We start from the raw sequence: 15,676 nt of genomic DNA on the forward strand, positions 1-15,676 counted from the left end.
AACCGAAAATACGACTCTACAATAAATATCCCTCCTCAGCAGTGTAACGACTCATGATGACTTTGGAAGGGTTACTCTAGATGATCTGAAAGAATACAAGAGAAATATAAAAAATTAGGAAAATTATGAATTTCTTTTTAACCATCAGCTTCTTTTGGGACACCCTGTATATAAAAACTAATTTTATTAAAATCAACAGTAAGTTCTTTACAGTGCAATATAGACTTCAATGAATTGTGGACTAAGTTACTACAGAGAGACATGTGAAGCTTCCTTCCGGTGCAACGCGATGTGTCCCCAACAAGTGCAGGCAATCCCTTTGATTAAAAGATGGATGATTTCACCGTTTTCGATGACAATAAATATATGGGAGTGTGAAACATTCGTTGATCATCATTAAATTGCGGGCAACGTTATATCTGCTAGTATGTTATATCTTTGAAAAATTTTACAGAGGTCTGTTTATAGTTGAATATCAACTATTAATTATAATATCGTAGAAAAATGGCGCTTATCAGACTATGAACTACATAATATGAACTATATAATATGAACAACATATGAACCATATAATATGAACTATATACTATGAACTACATAATATGAACTACGTAATATGAATTACATAATAGGAACTACATAATATGAACTACATAATATGAACTACATAATATGAACAGCATAATATGAACTATATAATATGAACAATATAATATGAACTGCATACTATAAACTACATAATATGAACAGCATAATATGAACTATATAATATGAACTACATATTATGAACTACATAATTTGAACTACATAATATGAACTACATACTATGAACTACATAATTTGAACTACATACTATGAACTACATAATTTGAACTACATAATATGAACAACATAATATGAACTACATACTATGAACTACATAACATGGACTACATAATATGAACTACATAATTTGAATTACATAATATGAACTACATAATTTGAACTACATAATATCAACTACATAATATCAACTACATAATATGAACTACACAATCAAAAATCAGATTTCTCATTTCTTATTTTATATTGATCTAGCTTTCTGATACATTTTCAGAGAAATACACTAATATTTTAAAAAATAAAAGAGATGACTTACCTTTTTATGTGTTGTCACAACGATGGACGCATACGTTTGCTAGTGCAGATTTATCACATTTGGGATAAAAACACAACGGCTTATTTATTATGTTCTCGTTTCTTTTATTCCGTATCATATGGCAATGTGATGACACATCTTTCTCTGCAAAAGCTAGTGTTATCTAAACACAATTGGATACAATTATCGTAATAGCTAGAAGGTTTTTTCTTATTTCTCTTTTAAATGCGCACATAAATTACGTTTTATATTTTCTGTTTAGATAATTTATTCGGGTTATCTGCACCTGGTATAACTCAGACGCCATCAGGTGTAAAAGAAACAGACCGTTTCGTTGTTCGAACTAAAATTGGCTACAAGTCCAAATAAAAGTGGGAACAAAAATAGAATTATACCTCTTTAATTCTCTCTCTTTCTCTCTCTCTCTCTCTCTCTCTCTCTCTCTATATATATATATATATATATATATATATATATATATATAAATATATATATATATATATACTTGTCTATCTCTTTTATGCCAAATTTAAGGCTACAAGCAAGTCCCTGTAAATATAGCCGTATAATCTAATATCATCATGTTCAGATCATCTATAAAAACAGGGACACCCTTTCACGATGACTTTGTCTGCTATACGGCATAACAAGCATATTAAGGTCATTTGATACGAAAACATATTTGGTACCATTAAATGAACCCAAATTGCTATTTAACCCATTGAAAAGCGGATTCTGTTAATTCATATCTTTACTACGAATATGAATTGTATAAATTACCACAAAAGATCAGACAGTTTTTTTTCTTATTTAACTCCTTATCAGCGCAGAATATGTGGTAGGTCAAAAGGTGTGCAATAAGTCATCGCTCCTGAAGGCGCACTCCAGCTCTACATAAATAACCATTAACAAAGATCAGTCGGAATTCATGCGACCTGCAATAAACCAACCCTTTCCCATGAGTTAAGTGGTAATGCCTGGGAGGTTGCACTTCTTAGGATTTAGCCGGAGCATACGCCGCAGCCTCTGAAATGTCAAATTGATTAAAATTTGGTATAGTATATATTCGCCGCAACAGTATTCCAAAACGGAGCAGCTAGAAAGATTCATTATTGGGGGTGATAAAGAAAAAGCATATTTTTTTACAAAATCTAAACTTATTTCATTTATGCTTAGCATATAATAACCTTTAAAATGTCATATTTTACGATTCGAAATCGAACTGTATGTTCGAACGTTTTTGTGTATCATGCTGTCGAGATTTAGACCGGAGTGTCACAGAGCAACCATATTAAAAACGACAAACGTCTACATATACAAAGTCCCTGGTTTGTTAGTAATTATTTTTGCCTCCAATTATTTGCTTACCAATGAGAGAAAGTTTAGGCATAAAGTCGTTTTTTATGTAGGCAATTTCCAACTCCGCCCCGCTCACCACAAACAAAAATGGAGAATTCTATATGGGACAAAAATTTACATGCTTCAATCAAAAATGATTTTTCATCCTCTGACTAAGAATAGAACAGATACTATACTTTGAATAATTAATTTGCACAAAATATGTATGTAAATTAGGCATTACGCCTTAAAATGTTGCGAGTGAGAGTCTGTAATCTTGTCTTTCCTACTCTTAACTAGACACGATTGTTCCAACTTAACTATAAAATCGATATAAAATCGATATTATATCTTCTTATCACTTACTACTTCGACCCAAATAAATATTTGAACAAAAAGTCACGCTATTTGTCCCTTGTCCACATTTCCGGTGATCCTAAAAGGAAATCTGTCGACTAGATCGCATCTGGCCATCAGATCAAACAATTTATTCTCACGCTTATTCGACCCACTAGTTCCCTTCGACCTATCCTGGAATAAATGATAGTATTCCAATCACCCATTAAAAATCTGCGCTTCGGACCCGTGACGACGAAGCAAACCCTATCGCAAACTAAGGTTGAAGCATGAATCGCGACACCATTAAAACTAGCAATGTTTTATTACAACGTCAGTCGCGACTAGCTTACATTCTAAAGTCGTATGGATAACATTTATCGTCATAGTTACGATGTGTTTCTCAAGAATTGGGGACACCTCTATCCAGAGATTTTCATAACTGATAAGTTTACAGAAGAAACGTAATGAGGTTCTTCTGTCGCAGCTTCGCAGCTATGTCTATCCCAAGGGACAAGTTATTTCGCCAAAGGAGAATAGCATGACTCATGTCCCTTGCATAAAGTCCTATGGATTGATGGTGCCGTAAGCTTCTTCGAGGCCGCTTTCTTAGAGTTCGGATGTAGTTCGTCGACACCGAGCAACACTCCCGATGAAAGAATTTATGTGCCTTATAGGACGAGCGAAAATAGGGAATCTTTTCTCGCATTTCGCACGAAGACTCCTCTTTCTTGGAATTCTCGTCTTTCACATGTAAGACTCAGAGCCAATACCTTTCGCAGCATCTCACTCTGGCTGCACGTCTTAGGGCGAAATCATCGTTTTACTTCTGGAAGTTAATTAAATGTTCTTCACTTCGATCCTACTCTGATATATTCTCTGCTCCGGCGTTGTCTCCGTTCTGCTGTTTAAGAACTGTAAACGATACAGGAGATAGTGTAAAAGTGGCAAAGGTTGTCTGCGTCATCGGGAGATGTGCGGAGTAGAGTCATCTGTTATAACTTGGTCTTCTATGTTCAGTATGGGTGTGGTATGCAACCTTAATCTTCTTGTCCTCTCTCACTTTCTCTCCATCTATCTATCTATCTATCTATCTTTAGTTTATTTTGGTTTATTTTTACTAAAAAGTCACCACTTATCAAAGCCAGACGACCGCTTGATGAGTTTGTCAGGTGGACAGTGAGATGATTGGTAACGATGATGTAAATTGTGCAGAATTTTATCGTTTAAGAGGGTTTCATAACTACAATTTGCTTACATTAGACTTGAAAATGACTATGTCTAAGTCAGCTGGGAAGCAACAGGTAGTTATTGGGAAAAAACTCTGTTCATAGAAACTCCATTTAGTTTTAGATCTATGCGGGTGGGAGAACGGGAATTATTGATTGTGGTTGTAGGTAGATGAGTTTTTATTGTGTTTTTTTTTTTACAGGCGGGACCGTAGATTAAAGCTCATTTAAGCAACTACCATGAAAATAACGATAGAGCAGGAAAAGACCAGAAACATCACTTTTGTCAGAAAGTGGTTGTAGAAAAGAGAAGAGGAAATCCCCCAGTAGATCTTCAAGTCGATTTTTGCTTTTCATATTTTCTGCTGAACCAAAGCCTTTTACAATTGTGGACGTCTTTTCTTCTTCAACGATCTCCTCGATTTTGGATGAAGGAAGTGAATATCTGCGTTTTACAGCACCCGAGCTGGTTTATTGTTCTTTTACTATAGGCTGCGGTGCTTACTCTTGTAACTTCGCAAGGGAAGAAAGACGGACTCCATTGAATATATATATATATATATATATATATATATATATATATATATATATATATATATATATATATATATATATATACGAGCGACCAAAAATCTGGGACAGTTTAGTTTTTCTTTTCAATTTCTCCAGAACATTCGTGGGGGGGTACAACTAACCTTACACACATTTAACATATCTCTTATGCTGATACACTGTATTAATTACACTCTCATTATAAAAGATAAGAAAAAAATTATGAGCGTTTCAATTTTTTTATTATTAAAGTGGCCAAAACCGTGGGACAAGCAAAATAAATTTAAAAACAATAACATTGAAACATCAAAATACCAAAATTGGTTGACATACATTTAACATCTAGTTATTTTCCTTTATTTTCTATAACTGCAGCGCACCTTCTACTGCAAGATTAAATGTAATGGCAACATTCATCACGTGAAACTTTCGCTCATTCGTCTTAAAGTTTTAGCCACAAATCTTCAGTATTGATAGAGTTTCTTGCTCTCACACGGTTCCCCAAAGTAAACCATAAGTTTTTATGGGGTTTAGGTCCGGACTTTTAGGAGACTAATCCAAAACATCCACATTTTGCTCGTTCAAAAATTCCATTACATGCTTAGCCTTGTGGTAGAGGGGGTTATCCTGCATAAAAATATGTTTTTTACGCTCAGAATTTCAAAGTATTGGGATGACATGATTTCTCAATAAGTTCTTTTATAGTGTTTCATTAACTCTGGTGTTTATACGGACCAGATCAGTCGTTTCTTCCCAAGAAATCATTCCAAACATCATTACGCTACCCTCACCAAACTTTACCGTTTTCTTTGTGTATTTTTTTATTAAATATTTCGCCAGCAAACCTACTTATAAACTTCTTCCATATACATTAAACTTACTTTTATCAGAAAAAATATATTTCGCCACGGATCATCTGTCCACAACACATGCTCTTGAGCAAAGCTTAATCTGAGTTTCTTGTTCTTCTTGTTTATCAACGGTTTCTTAACTGGTGATCTCGCAAACGGACCACTTTCATTCACGCGTCTTGATACTGTTTTACGAGACGCTTTGATGACATGATAGGCATGTAGTTCACGAGAAATGCAGGCAGCTGTCTGAAACCTACCTGCTGTGGAGACGTCTACTAATTAACATAGGCGGGTAAGTGAGATATATAAAGGTATCAATCACCAATACCGGGGGAGTCCGGCAATGACCGTCAAATAGGCAAGACGTTTATGCTGCCTCCAGTAAGACATGCTACACGCCACCTACCGGAATATCTCCAACTGAAGTATATCTGAAGACATGTAAATATGTATATAACTTTTCTTCCTAATATATTATTGTATACCTTTACTTTCGTGTTCTTGTTAATTATTTATGCAGATACAACACTATCGTTCAGTGCCATCTTCTTAATCAATCGATCATGTCTAGAAGTTATTCGAGGTCTGCCATTTTTCTTCGGTGGTAGAATTTTCCTAGTATTCTTGAAATCCTTTATAACCCTCCCAACGGTACTTTTCGACAGCTTCAAGTCATCAGCAATCTTTCGTATTGAATAGTTTTCCCCATTAAGTATAATTTTTTTTTTTACGGAAGCATCAATTTTAGGTGTCATAATGATGGTGAAACCGGCTGTAATGACTACAAAGTGGCGTAATCGACTTATTTGTCATTTTCGTTCTTAGAAAAGAGGATAAACTAATTACACAGTTCACAATAAATTATTTTCTTTGCTTTGCCTCACGGTTTTAGCCAGTTTAATTTTAAAAAAATTAAAATGCTTATAACTTTTTTCTATCCTTTATAATGAAGTATAATTAATACAATGTATCAACATAACAGATATGTTAAATGTGTGTAAGTTTAGTTGTAATCCCCCCCACCCGAATGTTCTGGAGAAATTGAAAAAAAAACTAAACTGTCCTAGATTTTTGGTCGCTGTTGCAATTTCAGTCAGTCTATCTTTTGGCATGCTGTTGTATTTTAATTATTAAATATAACAGCATGCCAAAAGATAAACTGATTGAAATTGAAACAGATTTTATAATGGAGATGAAAAAAGGAATATCTACCTTACTTACGACTGAAATGCTAGTTTTATTTTGGTGTCTTTAAATGCCCTCCCCCTATTTTTGCTAATTGCTTGTTTGTAAAGGACTAAAATTTCGTCAAATTATTATCAATACTTATTGTCAATTTTAATAAAATCAACATCGTTTCTGAAACGATCGTACAATCGAGTCGATTTTGTTTGTTTTTCCTTTGGAAACTGATTTTTAATTCACAATTTTTTTACTCAATATTAATATATCTTTAGGATATCTATATCTATTGAGCTTATTATATATCTACAGTACAATGGGCACTGTTTTCTTTTAATAGTATTAATACATTTACTCATACATTAAAATATACTCTGCTCTTTAGACTACAGGTCTAATTTCCTCTAAGAAATAATATATATATATATATATATACAAGCATGGGTACCCGGTGTTGCCTAGGTTGATATGAAGCTACGTTTGGAACACACCTGCTATACTAATCATTTTCATCATGTGCATCGTGGATACCCCCATAACAATTCCAAAAATAAAATAACGAATAAAAACGTGTAAATGTAATCGCCCAAAAAAAGAAGAAGTACATAATACACTCTCCACCAGATATTTCAGCAGAAGGGATACAAAAAGAAGAAATTATTCTCCAGATATTGAGCACTGGAACCCCTCCCCCCAAAAAAATTATTAAAAATGAATCATTACAACTTTTGTTTCAATAAAAATAGCAGCGAATTGAAATTGTTCGATCGCAAAAAAAAATAGCCAAGTAAGCAGAACCCTAAAAGAAATGAAGATCTATCAAAAATTAATTCCAAAAACAATTAAATGAAATGTTTCGTCATTTTATGTTTCTAATGTAATCCTCGTCCCTCCAAAAAAAATGAATTGGTCATATTTTGGGGTTCGTTTTGTTTATAAAATTGTTAGGTGAAAGTACAGAATGGTCTCAAAAAAATTGATTAAATTTATCGTTATTCTTTGTTTCAAATGTAATTCCTGCCCCCCACCACCCCAAAAGATTGTATTTGTCATGTTCCCCCACCCCCGATCGCCAAACTTGAAAAAATGCTAGAGATGACATGTCTTGTTGGACGCTTTGTAGTCAAAAGTGGGAGCTCATTTTACGTTAAATTTATATAGAAAAGTGATCCCCCACTCTAAAATGCTAATTTTCTTTTATTTTCAAAACAACTCCATCGACACGACCTGACACGATCTCTCCATCGACACGACCTGACACGATCTCTCCATCGACACGACCCGACACGATCTCGTACAACTCCGTCGACACGATGCGAATTCCGTCGATACAACCCAACATACTATCAAAGCAACCTCGGCAGTTACTCCCTGAATGACTCTGGCGTTATTTTTGTAGCCCTTGGACGAACTCATTTTCGCTGACACACAAGTTTGGAGCGCTTCCACGCATACCCGTTACACTTCTCTGATATAACCTTTTCAATTGCTGTTTTCTAAGCGAAGAGTGGATCTTTGGAAGTTTTGGAAAGCTGTTTATAATTTACATGAGAGCTGTTTTACAGGAGCTCCCAATTTGGGTACTGGAGAGTATATTTACTCGGTGTTCTTTCGTACAACAGTACGCTAACCCTCCACATTTTTCCAATCCCTCGTTGAAACTTTGGTAGCTGCGGATGTTGCAGTTGCAACAGTCGCAGCTGGAATACCATTAGGGATTCTGCAGGTAGATACCTCTTCGTATAGAATTTGGCGATGTGTCCCTTCTGTTGGTAGTCACGGAAATCCAGACGGTGACCTTCCATAACGATCCTAATCTGCCAGTTTTCACATATTGGCATCGACGATATTGTATCAAACTCACCAGTGACTAGGCGCATCTATATGATATAGCGACTCATCAAAATGCTTGGAACCACGCACTAGGTTGATTACTTCGGCGTACTATATTGACTGAAGTCATCAGTTCCAATTGCTTCGGGTCGGGGATGTTATGCACAAAAAAATTGCTTGAAACCCCCTAGGGGTTTCGGATGTGACTTCTGCCATGGGAAACATTTTAGTTTCTTGTCTAGTTAGGAACAGCATGTTCCACATGGAGAAAAACTCCTGGGGAATATGTAATTCCTACAAATTCTACCATCACCTTCTTGGAAGTTAACTGTTTGAGCCCTTTCTACATAACAGAGACATCTTTAAATACACTCTCTTTTATGTACTTATTGCACGTAGTTCTAATGAGAGTTGCTTGGAATTTTGCTCCCTTCAGGAAAAGGACGCAGTAATACGGAAAATAACAGTCTCACTCTTCTCTATGAGAACTTCGTGCTGTGAGAGCTGTTGATGCTACTTCTCCTCCAAAACTACGGGGTGGCTGTTTGTAGCAAAACTTCTAGACAATCCTGGACTATTGTGGACAATCTTTCTCGTCACAAAACCTTAAGGTCTTGATAATACAAGCTCTTCCTAACATGGAACATAGAAGGCTGTTCGACAGCGCTTTTTAACACGGAAATAGGGTGGTGCGTGACCCATCTCTCCCCAACAAGGTACTGAGTGTATCAATTGCCGCACAGGCTGAAGTGCTGCCTGGTACAAATCTCTTCGCTCGGAGATCAGGGTCCGAATCAAACATAAAATTTATGTCCGGACTATGATCGGGATAGCTATCTGTAAAATAATAAAAAAAAAATAAAGAAAAGGAAAAAACTGCACAAGAGAAACTGGAAACTCTCCAAAAGGAGCTATAAGGTGGAGAAAGTTCCCAAAAGGGGTCTGACTATCTGATCGGATTGTTTCTCTTGTGAGAACATGCGAATTATCTTCATATCAAACTGAAGTCGGAACAGATACTGCACTTTGAATAATTTATTTTGAAAAAGTAAAACATCTTTTTGCAAATTAGGTTACAAAGAAGTGTGAGCAGTCGTTGTTCATCCTTTATCCACCCAACTCTTAACTAAACGCATCTTGAACAATTCGTCGAATCACTCTTACTTTCATTCTTTCATTCTTTCATTATACGAGATGCCCACTTTCACATCGTCAGTCATCATAAGGCTTCAATTACTCTATATAGACTGCCCTACTTAAAATATCCACAATTATATTCATAGCCCGAAGGCGAGGAAAGTGGAATCTACATTCTTGTAATATACATCGATCGGCCATTCACTTTGTGTATATATTAGTAATATTCCTTATACCAACATGGCCATGTTCGTGTGTATGTGCTGAGTGATAAGGGAGAGAAATTATAGCAGGGGTGGGCGGGGTGCAGTTATAAACATTTTGACAATCATCGATTTAGGCCATTTATGTGCCGGCTTCAAAATTGGCGTGAGAGACGTAAATAATCATTATATACTCTGACCATAGAAGTAGTTGTGCAGTTTACAAATGAGATTTTAAGAGCGTTGGGCACGAAAAACAATATCCGTTTGTCGTGCGACATGAGTATTTAATTCTGTTAATTCTGCCAGACGGCAACGACGGAGATACAGATTTCGATAGCTGAGATAGGAAACTGGTTAAAGCAGCTGTCAGAAGACCGGAAGTCATTACAGTGTCCATTCGGGAGGGGGCAATCATTAATTTATTACAAACTCACAGCCGCCGTTTCCCAACCGGACCTGATATTTCATAAAGTGTTATCAAAAGTTTATATCTTATTAAAAAAAAATATCTGTCGCATGAAAGATAAAATTAATTCTTCGAATAGAACAGTTTGGCACCACTTTTATTTCCCTTTACAAGAAATTAGGACCAACATATAACGCTACTAAACCTCATCTCTAGAACCCTCATTCCAAAACTGATTGCATGATTTTGATCCTAGAAAATGTTTTAAATGACATGATTACATGATTTTGATCCTAGAAACTGTCTAAAAATTAAGGCTTCGGTTTAAGGGGTTTTAAAATGTCCCTGGCCGAAACGAAGGAAAGGAATGAAAATGGAGGGAACTTCCGGGAGAACGAAATGAGCTGCACAAAGACAATAACGTTGATGTCTAAAACGTTGATCTTTTAAATCTAGTCATTATTCCGGGGGTTAACTGTTTCGAATAAGAAGAATATCAAGAACTGGTAATGTTAAGACGCGATTATTTAATCTGCAAATTAAGTGATGGAAATACTGTTTTAAACTGAAACATTTAATGACGCATGCGTTACAAATGATAGTGAAAAATACTACGTAATTTTGTATAAAACTCAAGTCTAAAACAAAGAAACATGGGAGACGTTTGTCATGTATGTTCTATTATAAAAAAACTTCATTGAAAAGAATAGTATAGATGTTTGTGTATTATTTGTAACCTTAAAACAAAAGTTTCGAACGGCCTTTGTAATAGTAGTTTAATTGAGTGAGTGAGTGAGTGAGTGAGTGAGTGTGTTTGCTTAACAGCATTTTAACCTTTAGGGGTCATTTAATGACAAGAAAAGGTTTATTGACATAGCAGATTTTAAATTTCTTAAAATGTTTATCTTCAGAATAAAGATGCTTTAAATTTTCCGAAAAATTTGTTTTCAAAAGTAAAGAGTTTGTTTTTCTAGAGTAAAATGTTACTAGATTAGTTGCAGCAGTTTAATTGATGATTGAAGTAGTGATTAATATGAATAAGATGAACAACTGATTTAATATGAAAAATTGGTCCTTATTAGAGTATTGCCGTATTTCTCTCACGGCGTTTTAGGGTGAAGGTTAATATAGGTACGCACCCCTATTCTGACGCTAAAATTACAAAGCAAAAAGAAAACAGCCGAGCAAATGCAAAAATCAGCAAATTCGAACGACTGAAGTGCATACGAAGCAGAATTCTATGCATAACATTTATTTATGGAGTTATTCCGGTAAAAGAAATAGGATGAAATTCTGAATTTATTTGAAATATGAGATAACGCTGTGCAATCGCGAGCAGACGATACTAATATTCGCTAACCGAGAGAAAAGCTTCGTGATTTTTTTACGCAATCGATATGTATAATGAAGTTTCCAAGAGAAAAAAGTTGTAAATTTGTTTTGGTACTTACCTGCTTCCATTTCCACATGGATTCTTTCATATTTGTACATCAAATGCTTCAGCCTTTCTGTGTCGATGCCAGTTTGACCAGCGACAAAACTGTGATCGACTCGGCCACATTTATGAGTGCCTCGCAAAACCTGAACATTTTCAAAAGAGTAAATATTTGTTGAATTCTGTATAATAATAAGAACTCCAGAAGCAAATAATAAAAAGTACTTCGTATTCTTTTCCCACGTTTTTGTAGAAACCACGTTTGAGTTTCTTTGTAAACAGGCAATCGCCACGTTATGTGTTGCGTTCGTGTGTACACGTGCGAATCGGAAATTTATGCAAAACTTCTTGACTCTTATAATTCTTTCTAAGTCCTTTTCAGTAATCTTTAATCATTGATGAACCTATAAAGAATTGTGCTCCCTTGTGGTCTGCTGAATATGAGCAGATAGTAATTACGGTTTTGAAGAAAGAAAAATCTGGAAAAATATTCAAAAGCGATTACTACATTTTGAAAACTTTTCAGATTATTTCTTTCAATGGAACAAAAAAAGGTTTAAAAGAACAATGGAAAATATATAGTAAATAAAGAATCGGTCAATATATTATCCAAGAAAATCATTTGAATACTGGCCGTAGTGGTGCGAAGAAAACTTATTTGAAGATAAGTGAACTACATGGCAATATTCCACGATCAATTGTTTCACAACATATACTCCACTGTGAACGATGTCCTGAAAAATGCCGCAGAAATGAAACTGCAGCAGGAATTGTTATCAAACCTCTGCCTGCAAGTGATCTAAATGAAAGAGGCCAAGTTGAAGTTAACCAAAGCTCAGTAATGGGGATATAAAAAACTCATCGCATGAATTTCCACTTCATGAAATGGGAAATTTCACAATTGGCGTGAGAGACGTAAATAATCATTATATACTCTGACCATAGAAGTAGTTGTGCAGTTTACAAATGAGATTTTAAGAGCGTTAGGCACGAAAAACAATATCCGTTTGTCGTGCGACACACACACACACACACATACGCGCACATACACACACATACATACATATCCCAACACACACACACACACACACACACACACACACACACACACACACATATATATATATATATATATATATATATATATATATAACAGAAGGAAAACTCGACCTTGGATTAGAATCAACGAATATTCTAATACTTTTATTGTCATCGAAATCGGTGAAATGGCCCCTTTGTCAATTAAATCGATTGATTGCCTGCCCTAGACTCAAACCCTTCGAGGAGGAAGCTCACATACATCACGGCAGTGACTTAGTTCACAATGCATTGTAATCTGGATTGCACTGTAGAGAACATACTGTTGAATTTTATAAAATTATTTTATATAATAGCTTGAATTACAGTCTAAAATGTAAAAGACAATCATCATGGTTCAATTGTGTTCTAAAACGAAACATTCATTTTGAACTCTCTCCCGTCATAATAAAGAGCCTACTGTTGGTTTTATGTGACAGCCACTTTTGATTGTAGGGTGATACAACTTTTAAAATGTACTTGTGATATTACGATGTTTGAACATTTTAATTTTGGTCTTAATCGGACTGTTCCATCTACAATGGAATGTTTTGATTACCTATTTTCGATGCTTATCGGGAGTATTCTGTAACAAAACCTATATAAGGACACTCCCTGAAATATGAAGTATATTTGTGTGAAACTCCCAAAAAAATCGGCCTAGCCGTTTTGGAGTCAATAGAGAAATATAGCTTCAATATCATTACATACGATGCAACTACTTCAGAATTATTCGGTTATCATACCCAATTCTTATTCCTTTCTTTTTAAAAGTTAAAAACTTCCTATTTTTCTGATGAGTCTGTGCGGAAAATATCAAAAATTGACATAATAATAATACGATTGTTTCTGCGCTACGAAACAGGTGCTGTAAAAAGATGATGTGTTGACATGTTGAAAGAAAAAAATGGTGAACTGGATAACATCTTGAAATCTGAAATATAGCTGTTAAATTTAACATACATGGAACTTCATATATAAAAATATTTGGTATAAATAAAGGGTGAGATATAATTGAAAATGTATATTTTCACATACATATACACACACGTGCGTGTAATGCCTACTGGAGATAACTTGAATGCCTACTGGAGAGAACTTGAATGCCTACTACACACTATCCTCGAGTGTCTAAGGTCTCTCTGTACAGGGGTTTGTCAGAACAATCTGGCATGAGGATACTTTTTCCATAGAAGTAACCCCTGACCAAATATTCAAAATCACATAGCATTCGCAGCCCAAATAAGATCTCACTACGGCTACTACACAGCTTTTCCGAGGAATGGTGCGCCTTCTCCAAGAGATATTACCTCAAGTAATAGCACGAAGCTGGATACTCCACCAGACTAGATAAATTCTTGTCCTGGAATCCATTAAGACCATGAGACCAACATGAAAGGTATACGACAACATATAAAAATGGTTAATTGGGGAGAGGAAAATTATGTTCTCAATTTCTTTACTAACTCAGTGTTTGAGAGATAAAGAACTTTAATGGAACATTTGAATATCTATGTATCTCATATAGACTTCAAGTGTTAGCCCCAGGCCGTGGGCCCCTTGCTTTCTGAGAACTTCGACTGTAAAGTAAAATAATATATATATATATATATATATATATATATATATATATATATATATTAAATCCCCGAAGCAGTGTTTCATGGTAAACAACTGATGATCCATTGAAAAATAAATCATTGGTATTATAGTAAATTCGAGAGCTAGTTGATGCAGTGATTGCAGGTGATTAAATGACTTACTGACTAGATGGTTTTCTAACGAATGATAAAAAAATATTTTTTGTATAGTTTTAAAGGTTAAAAACTTCCAAGACTATATATATATATATATATATATATATATATATATATATATATATATATATATATATATATATATATATATATATATATATATATATATATATTATAGTGATCTGGCAAGGCCACAGGGGAGACAAGGGAAGCAGCAAAGCTGAAGTTGCCTGCCAGCTGACACTATAGATACAAATGTAGGTAAATTCTGGCATATTTTATTGGTTTGAAAATATATTTTTTTATAACAGTTGTCATAAAATTTTAGCCATAGAATAGTATTATAATCTTCAAAAATCTTGCAAATATTTATTTATTTATTTCGTCAAATAGAACCACAGATATGACCATTTCAATTATTAATTATGCTACGAGTATAGATAAATCCACGTATACACATATATATATATATATATAATTATTATTATTATTATTATTATTATTATTATTATTTGATGGTAAACAGTTACATATGGTCGCTACAAATAGCCATCTGTTTCAGTCAATGAGACTTCCTCAGGCGACCTGGAACCTCTCAATGCCACATGCCACTTTCTTGGCAATTTTATATATTCGTAATATCTGCGACTGTTGATCAAAATTAAACAAATGAAGGCTCGTTGGATAGCTAATGAGCTGACTTATGCAGTGGTTTATGCGACATTTGCCTTAAAGATCGCATATTAAAGGAATCATCCATTATCCAGAGTCTAATTTTTGCACTTTTTTACAGCCATCAAAAATGTTTCAATCATAACCATTTGTTTTCCTAGTTTTGCATATGAATTACAAGATATCTGTTATTTTCCCAAAACCTCTGGCCTTAATAGAGGGGGACTAAAACTTGCTTCTATGGTTTTAAATGATCTGAAATAACAGCAAGGGGGAACTTGATTTTAAATATTTCTCATGTGTTATATCTCCCCTTTTTAGTTTTCATACATAAAGTACATTTCACAATGTATAACGCTTGTTTTTATACTGGAGATATTCATAATCGTACCCTATTTTCAAAAGTAGGGAGATATAACATATGAGATATTTGGAATCAAGTCTTCCCTTGCTGTTATTTTAGATTATTTGAAACCATAGCAGAAAGTTTTAGCCTCCCCTCCAGAAAAGCTAAGAGGTTTTGA

General features: G+C 34.6%; 1 protein-coding gene across 1 annotated transcript in view; it reads right to left on the reverse strand.

Annotated features, from left to right (window-relative positions):
- Positions 1–15,676, reverse strand: part of LOC145254870 (L-proline trans-4-hydroxylase-like) — a 114,678-nt gene that overhangs the window by 16,012 nt on the left and 82,990 nt on the right. The window contains exon 8 of the mRNA XM_080113743.1: positions 11,663–11,792. Coding sequence (XP_079969869.1) covers positions 11,663–11,792 — 130 coding nt within the window. The remainder of the gene's footprint in view (positions 1–11,662; positions 11,793–15,676) is intronic.

The sequence above is a fragment of the Euprymna scolopes genome, chromosome 30 (genome assembly GCF_053919585.1).
Source record: "Euprymna scolopes isolate OS-2025 chromosome 30, ASM5391958v1, whole genome shotgun sequence".
Taxonomy (NCBI): Eukaryota; Metazoa; Mollusca; class Cephalopoda; order Sepiida; family Sepiolidae; genus Euprymna; species Euprymna scolopes.